The sequence below is a fragment of the Electrona antarctica genome (assembly GCF_951216825.1).
Source record: "Electrona antarctica genome assembly, contig: scaffold_682, whole genome shotgun sequence".
Lineage (NCBI taxonomy): Eukaryota > Metazoa > Chordata > Actinopteri > Myctophiformes > Myctophidae > Electrona > Electrona antarctica.
Window position 1 is genome coordinate 30,842 of NW_027638704.1, and position 22,489 is coordinate 53,330.

The 22,489-nt window shown below is 45.6% G+C and overlaps 1 protein-coding gene across 4 annotated transcripts in view; it reads left to right on the forward strand.

Annotated features, from left to right (window-relative positions):
- LOC306917812 (uncharacterized protein) overlaps positions 1-19,329 on the forward strand; it is a 33,779-nt gene extending 14,450 nt beyond the window's left edge. For 3 of the 4 annotated variants that reach the window (XM_079530715.1, XM_079530714.1, XM_079530716.1), the window contains 6 exons: positions 1,715-1,945; positions 2,049-2,145; positions 15,437-16,086; positions 16,450-16,624; positions 17,804-18,801; positions 19,043-19,329. In XM_079530715.1, the coding sequence (XP_079386841.1) occupies positions 1,715-1,945; positions 2,049-2,145; positions 15,437-16,086; positions 16,450-16,624; positions 17,804-18,801; positions 19,043-19,147 (2,256 nt within the window). In that variant the 3' untranslated portion in view covers positions 19,148-19,329. The remainder of the gene's footprint in view (positions 1-1,714; positions 1,946-2,048; positions 2,146-15,436; positions 16,087-16,449; positions 16,625-17,803; positions 18,802-19,042) is intronic. The other variant, XM_079530717.1, reaches the window with a different exon arrangement.
- The last annotated feature ends 3,160 nt before the right edge of the window (positions 19,330-22,489 follow it).

A 22,489-nucleotide genomic window follows, 5' to 3' on the forward strand; every position in this document is an offset into this window, starting at 1 on the left:
TCACCGCGGCTCAGTGACGTCATGTTGTAGTTCGGTGGTCACCTCACCACCCAAAACCCAGACTATGAATAACGCTGTACAACTAGGGCTGGGGCAGTGTGGATTTGTTGTTATCGCGGTGACGAATCACTGAAATATACAGCATATAATGATAAATAATTGTTAATAATAATAAGGGGCACGGTGGCCTGCTCACTCCTCATGCATTGAAGGAAGCGTGAGCTCAGTTCGGGGCTCTCCCCAGGTTGGCAGAGGGAGAGTAGCTCCCAGGATTACAGTTTATAGGAGACTGGGGGCCCTATTATGCGTGTCTTAAGTACCAGGTCTTATGACTTAACTTAAGACCTGGAGGCGTGGTCAATGCTGTTTGGCCACTCAGAATAGCCAAATGATGCATTGATCACGCCTCCAGGTCTTAAGTTAAGTAATAAGACCTGGTACTTAAGACATGCATAATAGGGCCCTGGCACTCCAGGGTGAAACGATGGGTTACAAAACCGTGGGATAAAAAAAGAAAATAATTGCGGTTATGAACTCGATACCGCGCTGTGCCTTACCGCGGTATCGAGCGTCGCAGTCCCGCCTCCTACCCTGGACCAGGAAATGAAACCCAATGAAAGAAGAAAAAAACGGCAGGTTACAACACTTTTTTTGTTGTTTTTCTTCTTTGTAATTATTTGTTTGGTCCAAAATATTGTTTGTGTTGTCATGAGTTGTCACGACTCGAGTTGGCTTTGTCCGCGGCGTAACCGTCTTTAAATAAATACTTTAAGAAATGTCTATGGGAAAAATGCATTGGGTTTCATTTCCTGGTCCAGGGTAGGAGGCGGGACTGCGACGCTCTATTGAGGGTATGCACATGCATGAAGTGAGTGGCAAATCGAGTGGCAAAGCGAGTTCAACATTGTTTAAAGGGATAGTTCAGATTTTTTGAACTTAAGTTGTATGAAATACTTTACCATTAATATAGTGGTTGCAACTGTATTAATTGATTGCCCGAGTCCCATGGTGGGAGTTCTGCTCTGGTTTTGGTCAATATTAAGTAGTTCCGGTCTTTTGTGGGAGGCACTGGGGCCACGCAGTAAAAGTAAATGAATCCACAAAACAAACGTAATTTGTATTGTTGACCTATTTCTAAAATATTAGCGCGACTTTCTTTCAACTTTGACCCCTCTATCACATGGAACTATTTTTTGGGCGTAGTGATATGGACACACAAAACATAGTTCTGTGTGATAGAGGGGTAAAAAAAGAACGGAAGTTGCACTAATATTTTAGAAATAGGTCAACAATACAAATTACGTTAGTTTTGTGGATTAATTTACTTTTACTGCGTGGCCCCCAGTGCCCCCCACAAAATGACCGGAACTACTTGATATTTCACCAAAACCAGAGCAGAACTCCCACCACAGGACTCGGGCAATCAATTAATACAGTTGCAACCACTATATTAATGGCAAGTATTTCATACAACTTAAGTTCAAAAAATCTGAACTATCCCTTTAACGTCAGACTTTTCTGATTGGATGTCTGGGCTGTCAAGGCCAGAAAGTAGTTTTTGCCACTCAGCAGGTGTTCCTGCATAACTTCCAGGTATGATGATGATGTCACGCGCATACCCTCTATTGCGGTCATTGCACCCCAGTCCTACTTAGTTCCAACTGCTGTTCGTGCTGTGTGCGATGATGATCATATCGTTTTCTCTCCTCCGAAGGATCTGTCGGCGAGCGCCCCAGCCTCGCCCGGGCCCCACCCCCAGCGGGGAGGCGGCCTGGACCCAGCGGGCACGCTGCCTGGGCCCCACCCCCAGCGGGGGGGCGGTCTGACCTCCTCGGGCACGCTGCCGGCGGAGCAGTCGAAGAAGCGGCGAGCCCCGCAGCCTCCGTTGGGAGCGTTCCACAGCGTGCCCAACGACCTGGGCTCTGCCCACCTGCGGGGAGCAGAGGTGGGTGTGGTTTAGCACGTAGGGCCGGCCTGCGCCCGATGCTAATGTAGCGAACAGTTTTCTGATTAAAATAAACTAAATGTGATATTTTTTCTTTTCTCAGAACTCTGCAGAATCCACCTTGAGCAGGCGGATCAAGAGGATGGCTCCGCCCCCTCCCTGTGCACATCTGGAGCCGTCCGGCCAATGGGCCGTTAGAGGTAACGCATCGTTTAGGACTCGTTACTTTGTATCATAGAGTGATAAAAGGATAGAGACCGAAGCGGAGCGTTAGCCCTGCCCCCATTTCACTGGAAGTTGCTCAGTGGCGTTTTGAAGCACGCGGAAGACTGCCGGAAGTACAATTATAACTCAATGGCTCGAGTGAGCGGAAGTTTAGCCTAGCCTAGCCTTTAGCCCCGGACCTCAAATTTGAGGTCCGTCATGAACTATATTGATTGATGTAGACCGTAGTCTGACAGGAAATGGGGCAGTGTTGTTTCCGTCGACTAAAACTAAGACGAAAAATGTTAGTCGACTATACCTTTTTCCACTGATGAAAAGACGTCGCTCACCCGATTTAATTATTTATGATTAATTTAGAGCAGACAGCAGAGCATAGTTATATGAGCAGAGCTTATCACTGCGGAAAAGTAGCGTTTTGACTACAGTATTTGGAATCACCACTAGGTGGCGGGAGCAGCAGCGTGGCCGCCATCTTGGTGTGATGACGCCAAAGCACTACCGCTGCGCCATCTAGTGGTGATTCCAAGTATTTGAGGAGTGTCGCCTCTTTATATAGAATCTCTTTGCTGGCCCACCAGATTGGACACTAGTAAATATGCCCCCATCATTGTTGTAGTTCATTTGGGGCAGAACAGACTGGTCCATGCACCAGATTGGACACTAGTAAATAGGCCGCCATCTTTGTTGTAGTTAATTTGGGGCAGAACAGACTGGTCCATGCACCAGATTGGACACTAGTAAATATGCCGCCATCTTTGTTGTAGTTCATTTGGGGCAGAACAGACTGGCCCACCAGATTGGACACTAGTAAATATGCCGCCATCTTTGTTGTAGTTCGGCCATCGTTGCAATTCTCCGCCAGGAGAGGGAGACATAACTCAAATAAATCTTGAAGAGCATCTTTAAATGAGTTTGTGAGCCGACCCAGTGACACAGTAACCTGACTCTGCCAGATGGGGCAGCAGAGAGTACACTGGGTAGCAGGAGGGGGGAACCCAGTGACACAGTCCATCGCTGAGACACTTATTATTATTATTCTTAATATATTATTATTATTAAAATGAGTCTGTGAGCCGACACAGTGACACAGTCCGTCGCTGAGACACTCATTATTCCTGCTGTCATTTTAATTTAATGCTGTAGAAGGAGAACACAGACAGAATGTTGACGGCAATATGACACTTCCACGCAATTAATCCATCCAGACCTGAGGACCCGATTCGATTCTGCAAAATGTCTTTTAAATCCTGACAGAAAAAGTCAACTTTCTCACGTCAAGGACCGCCAGAATTATCTGTATTTGGCCACGGACCCCCATCGGAAAATATTTTGTTCCAATATTCGGAGCGAAAAGGTGTAGTTGTATGTAGGCTGAAGCCGTAGCTTATAGTGCCTATCCTTTTTAACTTGTATTGTACTAAATATACAAGTAATAACACAACAAACGATACAACAGGCAAGACAAAGGAAGACATTAAGGTCGACTCACATGGTGGAGATATAATAAATTATAAAAGGTTTAGAATAATGTTTTATATTTATCAACTATATTATCTCTAAACATTTTCTTAAATTGCACATTTTTTACTGCACCATTCCATAGTTCTGTTTCCATAAGCGATGGACATCTTTTTGTTTAATGTGGGTTCTTGCTGTTTCAAACATCAGTAACACCCCTCCTCCTCCTCCTCCTCCTCCTCCTCGGCTCATAAAGGCTTTCTCTCTCATTTGGAACGGTTTCCGAAGCATCTCGGGAAGCCATTTCTGTTGTGCTTTGAATACTTTGGTCTCGGCAGTTAATCTAAACTGTTGTTGTCTTTGGTTCAGTTCATCTAAAGTGTTGTCTTTGGTTCACTCCCTCGCTGTTTTTCTTTCATGGTGACGACACGACAGTGCGTCACACAGCGCCGCGTCAGCCCAGACTATCACAACAGTACTCCTACTCGTACGTTTTAAGGGCCTTTTCACACGGGAAGCGAGGAACGCAGGCGTTGTTGCCTGGATCAACCACAGGTCTCCTCCAGATCAGGATCAGCGACAGGTCTCCTCCAGGTCTGCTCAAGAGGAGCGCAACTACGCAAGCGTAAAAAAAAATCACACCTGTGTGAACTGAGTGGTGCAACTCCCCCCTGCCTCTCTCTTTCTGTAATTAGCACTAGGCAACAGTGCAACACTATCTCTCTCTCTCTGTTTCTGGCACAACAGCGCCACTTTTGCCCCTACTGGTACTCATACTCACACACACAGGTTAACACGGACATTGCTGTTCCTTGGAGTGGTTGCACCACTCAAAAAGCTAAACAGCATCCAGGGCTGGTGAGTCGCGAGGGGCGTGTGCACGTAACGAGCACGTGCCCCACAAATCCACGGTACCGCGCCCAACGTAAATGCGCTTGCGTTGTCGCACCGCGACCGTTCCCCAGTGCTCCGCGCAAAAACGCAGGTTTCATTGAAAATGAACTGTAGGCGCGTTAGATCGCTTCATGTTTGAAAGGCCCTTTACACATCAACACCTGAGGACCTGATTCTATACAAAAATGTCTTTTCTGAAAAAACCTTGTTTCTGTCAGTTGTTTCTCAAACATTTTCATGTCAAGGACCCCCATAGGCCGTGTTGGGACCCCAGAAAAAGTGCCTAGAAAATGATTTTCGTTCCCGCGTCATGGGCACTACTCATTCAATGCATTTTTGCATAGATAATATCCTGCAGTATTTTGTCACAAGCCAGAAATGTAAATAGAAGTATATAACCAAAAAACTAAAATCTTGTGCTGCTGTTTTTGCTTGTAAAATCTATCATAAATATATATACCTAACATCTGAAACAAGTATTGGTGCCTCAGTTTACTATTATGTGAATCTAGATAATGAAATGTATCAAATTTGTTAAAGAAAACGCTTCTACTAAAGTGATTGGCACCTAGCACAATGAAACATAAACATAGTACATTTAGCCAAAAGCTTATGTTTCATACATACAAAGTGTCACAGCATCTGACATTTGTCCCAGATGTAGCCCAGGGCATGCTCTAATGATCAAGCTAGTGCGCCAGAGCCTGTGACCTTCGGGGTCACCATGACGGCCAAATCAAATATGGCTGCCACCTAAAACGGATTTGAACCAGATGAGCTACAAATGCAAACTTGGTGTCTATTTCATGGTTTTTGACCATTAAAAACACATTGGAATACTTATCATTACAATTGGGTGTGTCTGGAAGCCTAATTTTCATATTTCCAAGATTTGGCTATGTGAAAACGAGTTATAACTGTTGACACATTTGGCAAACTTGGAGTTGATTTTATGTATTTTTAATCATTGGAATTGGAACATTGGAATGTTGGTAAATGGTAAATGGTGCATTTATATAGCGCCTTTATCCAAGGCGCTTTACATAGATTGTGCATCAATTCACCCATTCACACACACATTCATACACCGATGGCGGCAGAAACCATGCAAGGCACTAGCCAGCACATCGGGAGCAATTTGGGGTTCAGTGTCTTGCTCAAGGACACTTCGACACTAACTCTGGGGGAGCCCAGGTTCGAACAGGCAACCTTGCGGTTACCATCCAGCCACTCTACCCCTTAGCCACCGCCGCCAATGTTCCAATTCATGATTAAATCTATCTAGAACACTCGGGTTTGCCATTATGGCGTACAGCTTCCTCGTTGTATGCACCTAAACCGCCTCCCTCACCAGCCATTTGCAGCATCCTGTTGCATATGCTAAAAGATCTGAGCCTTCTCGAGAAGAACACAGTACATCAGAGTAGTCAGACCAGTCCAACGGCCTGTTTAGGTGCACTGGGAAACTAGAAACTTGTAGTTGTCTACATTCTCCACTACCTCTGCATTTATGTTGGAGGTACCCTCTTGGTCGTGTCATATAGTCCACCACCATCTCCTTGGTCTTGCTAGCATTGAGCCAGAGGCGGTTTGCCTTGCTCCAGTGCACAACCTCCTTAACCATGCGTGCTCAACAGTGTTGTGACCTGAGATGGAAGGATGCAGCTGACCACTACAATGTCATCTGAAAAATTATTGTAGTTGAAGCGGAAGTCAGATGTTTATAGGGTGAGCAGGAAGGGTGACAGAACTGTGCCCTAGGGACAGAGGCGTCTGGGAGAAATGCGAGGCCCTGTGCGATATGTTTTGGGGGAACAATGTGCGCGCGCATTAGCGCGCGCACATTGTTCAAGCCATGTCTATTTTTTTTTTATTAATTAATTAATGAATACATACTTCAGTGTATAATTCGACTGCGTTGCGCGGTCGCGCGGCCGATCTACAAGCTCACAACGCGTCGCGCTGCAACGCATTGTGAGCTTGTAGATCTGCTCTAATTCTGCAGCGCAAGCTAGCACGGCACTGCGCAGCGCAAAGGGGGACAACAGGGGGCCCCACGACCGGACGGCCGGGCGTTGCTTAACGGGAGGATGAATAAGTGACGTCGGTTAGGAGGAGGAGGAGGCGACGCGCGGCCGTCGGAGGCCCCCCTGGGGGGGCGGCTCCAAACCGACCGCAGCTTAAATAGGTGAAAAATCAACTGCGACGGAACGGGCTGCGATGCGATTATTGTTTCTTAAAAAATAAAAAAAAACACTGCCTAGCGCGAGGCCCTGTGTGGCCGCACCACTCGCACTACCCTTAAAGCGGCCCTGCCTAGGGAGGGCCCGTGATGTTCACCAGCACCTCCGAATAGACAACCCTGCAGTCTCACATACTGCAGTGTGCCCGTGAGATAGTCTTAGATCCATGCCACCAAACCATGGTCCACCCCATCAACGCAAGCTTCTGCAAACAGTTGTGACTGGATAGTTTTGAAGACACTTGAGAAGTTAAAAAAGCATGATTTTAACTGTGTTGCCCAGGGTGTCAAGGTGTGTGAAATGTGAATGCCTTGTAGATGATGATATCATCAAACCACCTGGTATGCAAACTGAATGGGGTCGAGGTAGTCACTCACCATCCGTCTCAATGCAGAAAGATTTCCACAGTTCATCCCTGTCTTCAGGGAGAGGCATATCGTTTGGATCAGCGGTTCTGGACAACCGGATCTCTATACTTTACTTAGCTCAGGTCCATAGCCCTAATGCCCTTTGCAGCTGTTGTGTTAAGGCTATGGGACTGTTGTCTTCCTGCCCTCACATGAAATGCAGACCAGCCTCTCCTCTGTTGCAGAAATATAAAGAAAGTTTGACCAACTCACCAATACAAAGGCGGCTTGTGTTATTAGAAAGATTACTTTCCTTAGTGGATACACTCTGAGCCCCCCACCACACGTATGAATTGCACTTTTTGGACAGAAAGGCCACTGTGCCCTCCACCAATACTGCCAAGAGAAAATCTCATAGACAACATTTTTCCTTCCGGTGAAAAAGTGCATTTTATACATGTGGTGGGGGGGGGCTCAGAGTGCATCCACTATAAGGAAAGTATCTGTACTATACTATACTGTTACGCCAATACTGTACAGCAGGGGTGGGCAACTGGCGGCCCGGGGGCCACATGCGGCCCCCACCTTTACTTAATGCGGCCCTCAGGTTAATGTCAGAATTCTGATATAATATTGGTTTCAGCTGATTACAATTCCACAACATGCAAACATGACCCGCTTTAATTACTTCAGTCTAAAGTAGTAGCTCAATGCTTCAACACAAGTATAATTAAAGGCATTTGAAATGAAAAATATTAATTTTCAGGATTCTGATTAAAAAAATAGCAAAAATTCAAGATTTCAATTCGAATATAGCAAAAATAGCCGATCTACAAGCTCAAAACGCGTCGCAGCGCGACGCGTTTTGAGCTTGTAGATCGGCTATTTTTGCGACGACCGTAATATATGGCCCTAGGGAGTGAGTGTTGAAATATAGTGGCCCTCTCCATCGTCAAAGTTGCCCACCGCTGCTGTACAGTATGTAAGAGAATACATACTGTAGGTGGTTCTGGACAGCTACCTATCCAAACAACTCGACACCAGACATATAAATGTCCCTGCGGTCAGCAGCAACGTGCATGCCGAGTTTGAAGTTGGTCGGTTGGATGATTCTCGAGATACGTCAACTAGATGGACATTGTGTATGCACGTACAGAGATTTTCATTATTTAATACTCATATATGTATCAATAGGGATGTGTATATTAGAGTGTTCTAGATAGATGTAATCATACATACCAGAGCATTTAAATGTGTTTCTAATGCTTAAAAATATATAATAGACACCACGTTTGTCAAAAATCATAATGATAAGTATTCCAACGTGTTTGTAATGGTCAAAAACAGACAAAGTTTGCATTTGTAGCTCATCTAGTTCAAATGTTACAGCCGCGATGGTGACCCCGGAGGTCGCCAGCTGTACATTAATGTCAGATGCTGTGACACTTCGTGGTACTTGAATACATGTTTCATACAATATGTTGTAATAATTCTGACCTTTTTATTACATTTGTTTTTAGTCTTGTCCATTTTTTGCATTATTCCAATTTAGGGGGGCGTGGTAACATTCTTATTTGCTACATTTCATGATCTAGATTCACATATGAGTAAACTAAGGCACCGATTCTTGTTTCAGATGTTAGGTATATGTATTTATGACATTTGAGAATGATTTTGTGTTGCCAAAATAAATGTAACACATTTTACAAGCAAAAACAGCAACACAAGATTTTCGTTTTTTGGTTATATACATTTCTGGCTTGTGACAAAATACTGCAGGATATTATGAGTAGAACTTTTAACCCAAAGTCCAGAAGGGTATTATCTATGCAAAAATGCATTGAATGAGTAGTGCCCATAAATGGTAAATGGTAAATGGTGCATTTATATAGCGCCTTTATCCAAGGCACTTTACAGAGATTGTGCATTACATTCACACACACATACATACACCGATGGCAGCGGAAACCATGCAAGGCACCAACTAGCACATCGGGAGCAATTAGGGGTTCAGTGTCTTGCTCAAGGACACTTCGACAGTAACTCTGCGGGAGCCCGGGTTCGAACTGGCAACCTTACGGTTACCATCCAGGCACTCTACCCCTGAGCCACCGCCCATGACGCGAGAACGAAACTGAACGAAAAGGGACCTCACAATATGGCCTACCAGAATGATTTGTATTTGGCCACCGACCCCCATCTGAAAATATGTTGTTCCATATCCCCCCCCCCCCCCCCCCCACCCCACGGAAGCAAAGATATGAGTTAAAAAAATAAGACCACTGTGACAGAATATATTATTGAATTATATTAAATGATTTGTGCCGGATTTATTTTCAAAAAAATAGCAGATCTACGAGTTCCGCGCTACGAGCTTGTAGATCTGCTATTTTTCAACGGCTAAAGTGAAAAATAATGGTCAAAGTGGTTAAAAGCTGTAAGGCGACACAGACGCCGTGTCCTCAGGTCTAAATGGGTTTAACCCATTTTGGGCGGGAACCCCTTTTGGTGTTAGCATCATGTTATGCTTTAGCTATTGAAAAATAGCAGATCTACAAGCTCATAGCGCGCCACCGAGTGGCGCGCCACGAGCTTGTAGGTCTGCTATTTTTGAAAAATCAAAGAACGACTGACGTAGAAACATAGCTTTTTCAGAAAAGAAAAAAGACATTTTTTAGAATCTGATCTCAGGTCAAAATGGGGTAAAATGATGGATCAGTCAAACCAACGCTGGTTGTCCTGTTTTCTCCCTGCTTCCAGACTCTGGGCTCCCATTGGACGGAGGGGACTGAGACTCCTCCCTCCTCTCCTCCTACTCCTCCCTAACTCCTCCTCCTGCCGTGGCCGCCTCCTCTTCCTCCTCCTCGTCTTCCTCCTCCTCGTCTTCCTCCTCCGTCCCTTTTTTCCATTTTTTTTATTCCTTTCATGGTCTGTCTGTCTGTCTGTCTGTCTGTCTGTCTTCGCAAGCTGCCATCGTAACCCTATACCAGTGGTTCCCCAAAGTGGGGTCCGGGGACCCCCAGGGGGTCCTTGAGGGAGTTCCAGGGGGTCCCCAGATAAATGATAGTTAGGAACCAAATGGACCCTTATGGGTCTGTAACTCTCAGAGTTAAATTAACATTGACTTTACATTATACATTGGGGGTCCCTCCCAGAGATAGAAATGCCATTCAATGGGGGTCCGTAGACTACTGCATGTCAAACTGGGGGTCCTTGAAATTAAACGGGTTGAGAATCACTGCTAGAGCCGTAAAAGTCTTCTCTCATGGGGGTCTCTTTAAATGGGGGTCCGCAGGGCTAATTGGTGTCAATGTGGGGGTCCTTAACGTGAAAAAGTGTGGGAACCACTGTCCTACTGTGTGTGTGTGTGTGTGTGTGTGTGTGTGTGTGTGTGTGTGTGTGTGTGTGTGTGTGCGCGTGTGATCTGTCATTTCATCTCATCCAATTGTTTTGTTTTTGTATGTTTTTGTTACATTATTATTATTTTAAACTATAATTATGGTGCCTTTTTAATCCGAGCCGAACAAGCCATGTCTACAATGGTGTTTGGGACCTCAGTTAACCAATCGTAGCGTAGAAGTAAACAATAATTTAGTCTTAATTAAATGAGCCATAAAAAAAGTATGTCTTTATATATGTTTTTTCCTTTTATTATTTCCATTATCTTCCGTTCCTTCTGTTATAATATTCCTGTCAAACAACAGAACACAGGCGAACATAATATTTGGTCAAGTTTTTATGTAATTATTAATTAACTGTTTTTCAATAAAATGATCAACATGCCATTTCCTAATCACACAACTTGGTTCATTCTCTAATTATTGGACAGAAAGCAACAATCATTTTACTTTTAACACATTGAGAGCCCACGCAAAACTGCCCAAAATCACTTTCACCTAGAAAATCCATTCACATTTTTTATAATTCAGCTGACTGTGGAGACACATGCTGGAACTTTTTACTTTGAAATGTTTTATAGTTTCTGAGTTATTTAATTTAAACGCCAAATGCATTCTCAATGGCGAAAACACAAACTTTGGCACCACGTGTTAAAAAGTGTTTTGATTTTTCTGATTTTTTTTAATTAAAAAAAAATATATATATATATATATATATATTTTTTTTTTTTGGAAGACGTCCACAGACGTCTTGGGCTATGCACGTGCGGTAATACCCAGGACGTCCACAGACGTCTTGGGCTATGCACGTGCGGTAATACCCAGGACGTCCACAGACGTCTTGGGCTATGCACGTGCGGTAATACCCAGGACGTCCACAGACGTTTTGGGCACAAAATGTGTTAAGACTAATAATGTACACCTTCTGTTTACCCATTCAGGACGGGAACCCCTTTTGGTGTTTTACTTTAGCTATTGGAAAAATAGCAGATCTACAAGCTCATAGCGTGGCATCGAGTGCCGTGCTATGGCATATATGGCATATACGCTATGGCATATACACGCTCGTAGCGCGCTACAAGCTTGTAGATCTGTTATCCATCTTCAATCCATCTTCAACCGCTTATCCGTAGTCGGGTCGCGGGGGCAACAGCTCCACCAGAGTGCTCCAGAGCAACATTAGTGACTTCCTCCTGGGGGATTCCGAGACGTTCCAAGGCCAGTGAGTCGATGTGTTTCCTCCAACTGCGCCTTGGTCTGCCCCGGGGTCTCCTCCCAGTAGATCTGTTATTTTTTGAAAAATCTTGAGAATGTGGCACAAATCTCGGAATATATATTCTTTCAGAGCGAACATTTTTACATCAATTCTTTGCATCTGGGGGGTCCCTGAAACAACACATTTTCAGATGGGGGTCCGCGGCCAAATACAGATAATTCTGGGGGTCCTTGACATGAGAAAGGTTGAGCACCGCTGACACATAGAAACATGAGGTTTTTCAGAAAACTTTTAGGATTAAGAAGACATTTTTCTTTTTAGAATCGGCCTCGGGTCTAAATGAATTACTGAGATTCTTTTGACCTTTTTCCTTCCTCTCTGTTCATTGTCCATATTTATTTTGCATGCTATGCATGATGTGATTATAAATGCTAGTGATGATTGAAGATGATTGTTTATTTATTTTTCGTGTCCTGCACACAATGTGCCCAACAACCCTCATGGGTTTATAAGACACCATTTCAACCCTCATGGGTTTATAAGACACCATTCCAACTCTCATGGTAAATGGTAAATGGTGCATTTATATAGCGCCTTTATCCAAGGCGCTTTACATAGATTGTGCATTACATTCACCCATTCATACACCGATTGCGGCGGAAGCCATGCAAGGTACCAACCAGCACATCGGGAGCAATTTGGGGTTCAGTGTCTTGCCCAAGGACACTTCGACATGTAGACAGGAGGAGCCGGGTTTATAAGACACCATTCCAACCCTCATGGGTTTATAAGACACCATTCCAACCCTCATGGGTTTATAAGACACCATTTCAACCCTCATGGGTTTATAAGACACCATTCCAACCCTCATGGGTTTATAAGACACCATTCCAACCCTCATGGGTTTATAAGACACCATTTCAACCCTCATGGGTTTATAAGACACCATTTCAACCCTCATGGGTTTATAAGACACCATTCCAACCCTCATGGGTTGGCTTTATAAGACACCATTTCAACCCTCGGGTTTATAAGACACCATTTCAACCCTCATGGGTTTATAAGACACCATTTCAACCCTCATGGGTTTATAAGACACCATTCCAACCCTCATGGGTTTATAAGACACCATTTCAACCCTCATGGGTTTATAAGACACCATTCCAACCCTCATGGGTTTATAAGACACCATTTCAACCCTCATGGGTTTATAAGACACCATTTCAACCCTCATGGGTTTATAAGACACCATTCCAACCCTCATGGGTTTATAAGACACCATTTCAACCCTCATGGGTTGGCTTTATAAGACACCATTTCAACCCTCAGGGGTTTATAAGACACCATTTCAACCCTCATGGGTTTATAAGACACCATTTCAACCCTCATGGGTTTATAAGACACCATCATTTCAACCCTCATGGGTTTATAAGACACCATTTCAACCCTCATGGGTTTATAAGACACCATTTCAACCCTCATGGGTTTATAAGACACCATTTCAACCTTCATGGGTTTATAAGACACCATTTCAACCCTCATGGGTTTATAAGACACCATTTCAACCCTCATGGGTTTATAAGACACCATTTCACAATTGCATTTACAGCATGTTTACATTACATAATTCATTACATTACAGCATGTTTACATTACATAATTAATTACATTACAGCATGTTTACATTACATAATTCATTACATTACAGCATGTTTACATTACATAATTCATTACATTACAGCATGTTTACATTACATAATTCATTACATTACAGCATGTTTACATTACATAATTCATTACATTACAGCATGTTTACATTACATAATTCATTACATTACAGCATGTTTACATTACATAATTCATTACATTACAACTCCGATGTATACAGAGTACTCTGTCTTCTTTCCCAAGCGTGACAAATAAAATCTGCCTCAACAAAAGTCCCTTTGGCAAAACATATCTCCATTTTTACAGTCATTTACATTTTAAACTGGGGTTTTTATGTGTGTAATTTAAGTGTTTTTTGTTTGTTTTTAGTCGTGAAGGGATGTGCCGATGAGACATTTTGGCCGATATCGATCTCCGATATAATGAATTGCTGTTATGGCCGATAACCAATATTACCGATGTCGATGTGATCTCATTTTGTATTGAAAAATTATAATAATTTGGTCCATTCTGAAAAATCCATGTAACAGGGTGTTTGCACCGATTGATTAATTGGTCCGATTGATTAATTGGTCCGATTGATTAATTAATCGGTCCGATTGATTAACAGTTTGACGGCCGAGAATTGTTTACTCCAGTGTTCCGATGCTGCGTAATACGACATCCCCGATATTTGTTTTATGTGTCTAAATCGCATCGCATTAATAATAATAAAAAAAGTCCGCCTCTGCCACGGAGCAGGGGGAGAGAGCTTCATGTTATGATGACGAAACCGTAAATCAAAACTTATGCTGGGCTGCTAGGGCTTCTGGGAAATTGAGCCCAATGCAAGTGGACGGGGGGTTTGTTTGGACTACAACTTGCTCTGCACTTTGGTTTCGTTTCGCATTGTCATGGCCGCTGGTGCATCTGATCATAACAAGACGAACGACCATTTTTTACCCGATCTTCACGGATCAAACGCCCAAATACTTCAGCGTATGCTCCAAAGGTAATAAAACAATCGGTAGGATATTTGATTAAAAGGCGGGTTCCGCGGGGAATGGCGTCAAACTGTTAATTGAACCGATGCCGATTATTCTAAAAACAACTAGAATGGGCCGATACCGATCGATGTGTTTATCGATTAATCTCCCGTCACTATGACGCCATGTTCATGGCGATAATTGGTCATGAACATGTGGTCTCACTTCCGTCCTGGACGACACGTTGGCAAACACATCAGTATCGGCCGGTTCTACTTGTTGTTTTTTATTAATCAGCATCGATCCGATTAATCAATTGGACCTAATCGGTCCGATTGTCTTTACAGATAAACAAGCCCAAAGTAACAGATCTACAAGCTCACAATATTAAATATAAGTTATTACAGTTAAATCTGACTTGCCTGCAGTGCATACACCCTGTTGCATGCATTTTTCAAAAAGGACACAATTATTATAATTTTTGAATACGGAATGAGATCATATTATCGACATCGGCAATGTCGGTTATCGGCCATAACGGCAATTAATTATATCGGATATCGATATCGGCCAAAATGTCTCATCGGCACATCCCTACTCTCGACCCACTGGTGTGTTTTGGGCTATGAAGAAAGACGTGTTCGTTCCTCACTCCTCCATTTTGGGGCGGGAACCCCTCTTGGTGTTCATAGCATTATGTTATACTTTAGCTATTGAAAAATAGCAGATCTACAAGCTCATAGCGCGCCACCGAGTGCCGCGCTATGAGCTTGTAGGTCTGCTATTTTTGAAAAATCGCGAACATGTGGCGCAAATCTTGGAATATATATTCTCTCAGAGCGAACGTTTTTAACTCAAATCTTTGCTTCTGGTGGGGGGGGGGGAGGTCCCTGGAACAACATATTTTGAGATGGGTGTCGGTGGGCCAATTACATATAGTTTCTGGGGTCCTTGACATGAAATATTGAGCACCACTGCACTGATACCACAGAAACACATAGGGGCTTACAGAAAACTGTCAGGGTTTGGAGACATTTTTTTTAAATTTCGAAGTCCCATCCTGTCGTTTCCATCCAGGGACGGTTGGCCTGCACACGCTGGAGGAAGACCAGCGGTCGCCACCGCCCTCCTCTTCATCGTATTCATCCCCACCTCCTCTGTCGCCTTCCTCCTCCTCACCATCACCACCATCATCTCCATCACCACTACCTCCTCCGTCACCTTCATCATCCTCCTCTTCAACTCCACCACCAGCACTACCGCCGCCACCACCGCCTCCGCCTCCTCCTCCTCCTCCGCTAATACCTCCGTCTTCATCCTCACGCCTCCCACCACCACCATCATCATCCTCGGTGCATTCTGGCGCCTCTCACCCGCCGAACGCCATCACCTGGGGTCCTGCGGGCTCCAAGCAGTCCCTGGCTCCTCCTCCCCCCCCCTGCGTCACTCTGGCCCAGATCCTCACGTCCTCTCTGACCAACGAGGCGCTGCTGAAGCGCTTGAGGCACCTGAGCGGGGATCCTGATGCCGCCGCCGGCGCCGGTGGCGAACTATCGGACCTGGAGGAGTGGGAGGATCCCGTGGAGCAGAGGAAGGGCGTGACCACCTTCAAGGTGATCCCCGCCAAAAAACCCCAGCAGTGCTACGAGGTGGAGGAGGAGGTCGCCCCCCTCCTCGCCCCCTCGACCCCTCCCCGCGACCATCTCGCCAGTGAAGACTCGGTCCAGGTCGGTATAATGGTGGAAAGTAACTAAGTACATTTTTTAGTATTTATACTTTACTTGAGTATTTCCAATTCCCAATACTTTTACTTCTACTTCGCTACATTTTCTTTTTTAATCCCAATATTGTACTTTTACTCCACTACAATCAAAACTTTAGTTACTTTGTAGATTTGGCTTATTATTACAAAACATACATTATCCACTTCAGCCCTATATAGGCCTACTGTATACATTTCGGGCCATTTGAAAACAGCCGATCTACAAGCTCACACTGCGTCGCACCGCGGCGCAGTGTGAGCTTGTAGATCGGCTGTTTTCAAAAGCATGCATTTGGAGTTGAGCACTTTCTACTTTTCGTACTTTCAGTACGACTTTAAGACGTCGTCGACGCCCGTTCCCGAGGTCAAGGACGATGACGTCGGACCCCGGGCAGAGGGAGAGCCAGGCGTCCACCCCCCCACCTCCCCCTCCCCCCCAACCTCCCCCTCCCCTCTGCCACAGACCACCGCGCCGGGGACTCAGCGTAGTCCGACTCTCCAAGGTTAGAATCATAGTTTTGGATTATTATTTTTTTTTTTAAAGATGTTTTTTTTTGCGGCTTACGCCTTTTATTGGTTTTTGAAGGGACAGACAGTAGGCTGACAGGAAACGGGAGAGAGATGGGGGAAGACATGCAGTAAAGGCCGTGTCGGGCTCGGGAGTCGAACCCGCGGCACACTGCGACTGGATTACCAGTCGGGTGCCCAGACGGTTACGCCACCGCCTGGGCCTGGATTTGTTTTTTTGAGTGGAGCAACCACTCCTATAGACAGCTATGTGTGTCCCTGGGTCTGTCCCTGTGTTCTCGTGTCCCTGGGTCTGTCCCTGTGTTCTCGTGTCCCTGGGTCTGTCCGAGCACGAAAATAGCATTTGTTCACCACCAAGTGTCACTGTTGCACAGCCTAAACACACAGACACAGACACACACAGGCCAGGGAGGAGGGCTTGTACAGTACAGTACAGTACAGTACAGTACAGTACAGTACAGTACAGTACAGTACAGTACAGTACAGTACAGTACAGTACAGTAGATAGCTATAAACACAACACCAGATATATAGCTAGATAGCTATAAACACAACACCAGATATATAGCTAGATAACTATAAACACAACACCAGATATATAGCTAGATAACTATAAACACAACACCAGATATATAGCTAGATAACTATAAACACAACACCAGATATATAGCTAGATAGCTATAAACACAACACCAGATATATAGCTAGATAACTATAAACACAACACCAGATATATAGCTAGATAACTATAAACACAACACCAGATATATAGCTAGATAACTATAAACACAACACCAGATATATAGCTAGATAGCTATAAACACAACACCAGATATATAGCTAGATAGCTATTAACACTATTCCCAGTCGGTGGACTTCAAAATATTTTTTCTTTTTGTATTATTATATATATTATAATATATATAATAATAATAAGGGATCTGAAAGGAAAAAAAGTGTATCGGGACGTCCCTAATTTTTCATTATTGTTTATTTTTAGACAATTTCTTTTCTAATTCAGTTAAGTTTTAATTCATTTTTTAGAGCGAGTTTTGCTAGTTTGTATTGGTTTTTATGTTTGTAAAAAGGCTTAGTGAGGTTATTTTACCATTTTCCTCTCCTCCCCTCCCCTCTTCTCCTCTCCTCTCCTCCAGAGACCCGGGGCGGTCCAGCCGTCGCACCCGTTTCGGAGGGAGAAGAGGGAGTATGTGATGACCGCCGCGTCGTAGAGGAAGAGGATTTACCCGCCGTGGAGTCGCCTCCGCCCGCCGCTGCGCTGTCGGCCGAAGACCTGGCCGTGAAGCATCTCCTCGACACTATCGGCGCTTTCTGCAGCTCAGAGTCCGACAGTTCGTCTTCTCCCCAAAGCCCCAAAGCGGACCCCCAAAACCCTGCATACCCCCAAAACCCTGCGGACCCCCAAAACCCTGCGGACCCCCAAAACCCCGCGGACCCCCAAAACCCTGCGGACCCCCAAAGCCCCACGGAGCCCCAAAGCCCCACGGAGCCCCAAAGCCCCACGGAGCCCCAAAGCCCTGCGGAGCCCCAAAGCCCTGCGGATGCCCAAAACCCCACGGAGCCCCAAAGCCCCACGGAGCCCCAAAGCCCTGCGGATGCCCAAAACCCCACGGAGCCCCAAAGCCCTGCGGATGCCCAAAACCCTGCGGAGCCCCAAAGCCCCACGGACCCCCAAAACCCCGCGGACCCCCAAAACCCTGCGGACCCCCAAATCCCCGCGGACGCCCAAAGCCCCGCGGACGCCCAAAGCCCCGCGGACCCCCAAAGCCCCACGGAGCCCCAAATCCCCGCGGACGCCGGCCAACCTCCGATTGCAGACGGGGGGGCGGCGGCCACGGAGCAGGACGGACATCAGGAGGAGGAAGACGAGGCCCGTTTCCCCCCTCCTCCTCCCCCCGTGTGCTTCCGCCGAGGGTCGGAAGGCGACGGCGAGCCGACCACCACGTGTTCCCCATGGGCCCCCTCGGCCCCCACCTCCAACGCCCTGAGGCAGATCGGAGATGCGCCGTCCCGCTTCGCCCAGGCGGTGGCGCTGGCCGTCCAGAGGTCCCGGGACCACCACCACCAGAGCCGAGGGAGGGGGAGGGGCGCGCAGGCCCGCGTCTCCCCCAGTGCCTTCCCCCACTCGTCCACGGTGCGTGATGATTATTCCCTTTTTGTGTTAATGTCATCTATTTCCTCTAATACGGCGTTTGTATGTCGTTTGTCGGACCAATGACTAGTCTGCACCCGTGTATGGCGTGTGTGCGTGCGTGTGTGCGTGCGTGCGTGCGTGCGTGCGTGCGTGCGTGCGTGCGTGCGTGCGTGCGTGCGTGCGTGCGTGTCTGCGTGCGTGTGTGTGTGTGTGTGTGTGTGTGTGTGTGTGTGTCACACAGGCGCTGCCTGACGACCTGCTCCCTCACACCACGACGACATCGTCCCAGAATGGAAGTTCCTGTTTGGGGCGTGGAGGCCTCGGTGGGGACGAGCAACGACCTTGAACTCACTGACCCGCTGTTCACACACGCTGGACAACCCGCAGTCCAGTCGGTACCGCTGAATTCAACATGGGGGCAGTCCAGTCGGTACCGCTGAGTTCAACATGGGGGCAGTCCAGTCGGTACCGCTGAGTTCAACATGGGGGCAGTCCAGTCGGTACCGCTGAGTTCAACATGGGGGCAGTCCAGTCGGTACCGCTGAGTTCAACATGGGGGCAGTCCAGTCGGTACCGCTGAGTTCAACATGGGGGCAGTCCAGTCGGTACCGCCGAGTTCAACATGGGGGCAGTCCAGTCGGTACCGCTGAGTTCAACATGGGGGCAGTCCAGTCGGTACCGCTGAGTTCAACATGGGGGCAGTCCAGTCGGTACCGCCGAGTTCAACATGGGGGCAGTCCAGTCGGTACCGCTGAGTTCAACATGGGGGCAGTCCAGTCGGTACCGCTGAGTTCAACATGGGGCCACGACGTACTGTACTTCATGTGGACTGAATGATTATCGTGTTTTTTTCTGTTATGGCTTGTGTGTGTGTGTTTTTTTGTGTGTGTTATGACGAAGGCCAAATATACACACTGCACACGTCTGTTTAGTCTGCAGTGTCCTGTTTTCTCTCTGAACCGCTCCCGGTTTGGTTTCCTTTCAAACGTGCCAAGACTTTAAGTTCTGAAATAAGAATAGAAAGAAAGAAATTAAGTTTATGCTTGTTTAAAAAAAAAAAAGTACACAAAGCTAAGTTTGTGTTATTTTGCCTTTTTTATGGCTGTTTATTTGTTTTCCTTTGTCCTCCTGATTTGTTGCATGTTTGATGCGATCAAATACAATGCATTCAAACTCGAGTGTTGTTTGCTTTTACTGGCCACCGGGTGGCAGAAGAACACAGTTTCTGAACACAGTCTGTTCTTGTGGGTATTACAATGGTTGAACTGTCTTATTTTCATGAAGGAAGCGTGGATTAAAAATGAAATAAAATAATATAAACCATGAGTAAATGCATGAATCGACCCCAATTTGCAGCGTTCAATCTGCCTCTTCTGAAGTCAACATTTTTGTAACTAACTAAATCAATTAGTAAGAGAAATCTATGAAAATCTGGGAACTAAATCGTTACCAAGAAATTTCTTCACCAATGTGTTTCTAAAGGTGTCTAATAACATGTACTAAAAGTTTGAAATTCAACTCCCGTGGGAAAATTGAGTTATTAGCATAATATGTGACCATACCCATAACATCCTATATAAGGCAAAAAAGTCCAAATTTCATCATTCTTTAAGTAGCATGTGACATATGAAACTAGGGTGATTTCATGATTCTGAATCCATTCCAAGCATTAGTTTTGCACAAAAAACACTCCTTGGGAGGAAAACGGCCACACAAACGTGATGAGGTCAGCACATTTGGTCAACTGGATATGGCCTAATTTAGCCCAAGGAGTGTTTTTTGTGCAAAACTAATGCTTGGAATGGATTCAGAATCATGAAATCACCCTAGTTTCATATGTCACATGCTACTTAAAGAATGATGAAATTTGGACTTTTTTGCCATGTTATGGGTATGGTCACATATTATGCTAATAACTCAATTTTCCCACGGGAGTTGAATTTCAAACTTTTAGTACATGTTATTAGACACCTTTAGAAACACATTGGTGAAGAAATTTCTTGGTAACGATTTAGTTCCCAGATTGGTCAAATTTGCAGCCATCTGAAAAGATGTTTCTGTGGCAGCCATGGCCGCGGACCCCCATCTGAAAAGGTGTTTCTGTGGCAGCCATGGCCGCGGACCCCCATCTGAAAAGATGTTTCTGTGGCAGCCATGGCCACGGACCCCCATCTGAAAAGATGTTTCTGTGGCAGCCATGGCCACGGACCCCCATCTGAAAAGGTGTTTCTGTGGCAGCCATGGCCGCGGACCCCCATCTGAAAAGATGTTTCTGTAGCAGCCATGGCCGCGGACCCCCATCTGAAAAGGTGTTTCTGTGGCAGCCATGGCCGCGGACCCCCATCTGAAAAGATGTTTCTGTAGCAGCCATGGCCGCGGACCCCCATCTGAAAAGATGTTTCTGTAGCAGCCATGGCCGCGGACCCCCATCTGAAAATATGTTTCTGTGTCAGGGACCCCCCCGAACTGATGTTCAAAATGTGTCACTTTCTTTGCACGCTATGCCTTTGAAAATGGCAGATCTACAAGCTCACAACACGTCCATGAATATACAGTAGAGCTAAAATGGTTAAAGGACAACTTTGGGTTTTTTTCAACCAAGGTTAGGATCATGTTTTAGGTTATTAGAGAAAGATATATATATTAAAAATCACACCCGTGTGAACTGAGTGAACATAGCAACCATGCTCATTTTTTCTGCACAGACTAACAAAGCCAGTTGTAGGAGTGGTTTACACACCCGGGTGAACATAGCAACCATGCTCATGTTTTCTGCACAACAAAGCCAGTTGTAGGAGTGGTTTACACCACTCAAAAAATACAAAATCACACCGTGTGAACTGAGTGGTGCAGTGACGTCACACACTAACCATAGCAACCATGCTCATCCGTACGTGGCCCCACGTACAGGTACCACGTACAGGTACACGGGTACATACACGGGTACAGACAAAGCTGGTTGTTGGAGTTTGACAGGACGTTTTTAATAATTCTTTACGGCGATTTCTTTATTGCTAATTAGCCTACTATAGTCCTCCTAGACCCCAAGAAATTACATTTGGCCACAAAAGATGACGGGATCGACTGAATGTGAAGGGAATACTATATTGTGTGCCATACTATGTGTCATAGGCTCAATATTGTCCGTTTGACCCCGCCCCCTTTACATTCAGTAAATCCCGTGATCTTTTGTGGCCAAGTGTAATTTCCTGGGGTCTAGAACAGGGCTACTCAACTTAGGATGGCCCAGGGGCCACTCAGCAAAATGCCAGAAGTCCAAGGGCCGCAAGCCCAGGGGTGAAAGTGGCTTTCATTTCTTACAGGATCTCCCAGAAATTTCATTCTGCGGCGACACCAGGACGCGCCGCAAAGCGGCGCGGCCAAAAAAAATTTGGGGTTTCTAACCCCACAGTACCCCTGAAATGCATAGAAAACTGCTTTTTTTTGGCACAGCCAATAAAAAAATTGGGGGTTCAAACCCCACAGTACCCCTGAAATGCATAGAAAACTGCTTTTTTTTGGCACAGCCAATAAAAAAATTGGGGGTTCAAACCCCACAGTACCCCTGAAATGTTTTCCACACGTCGGCAGAGGGTCGAGTCAGACAGTTGCAGTTTGGATATCTGTCTGATGATAGCATCCTTATTTTTAAAATCGGCAAACAGTGACTCACTCGCGTCCAGCCAAC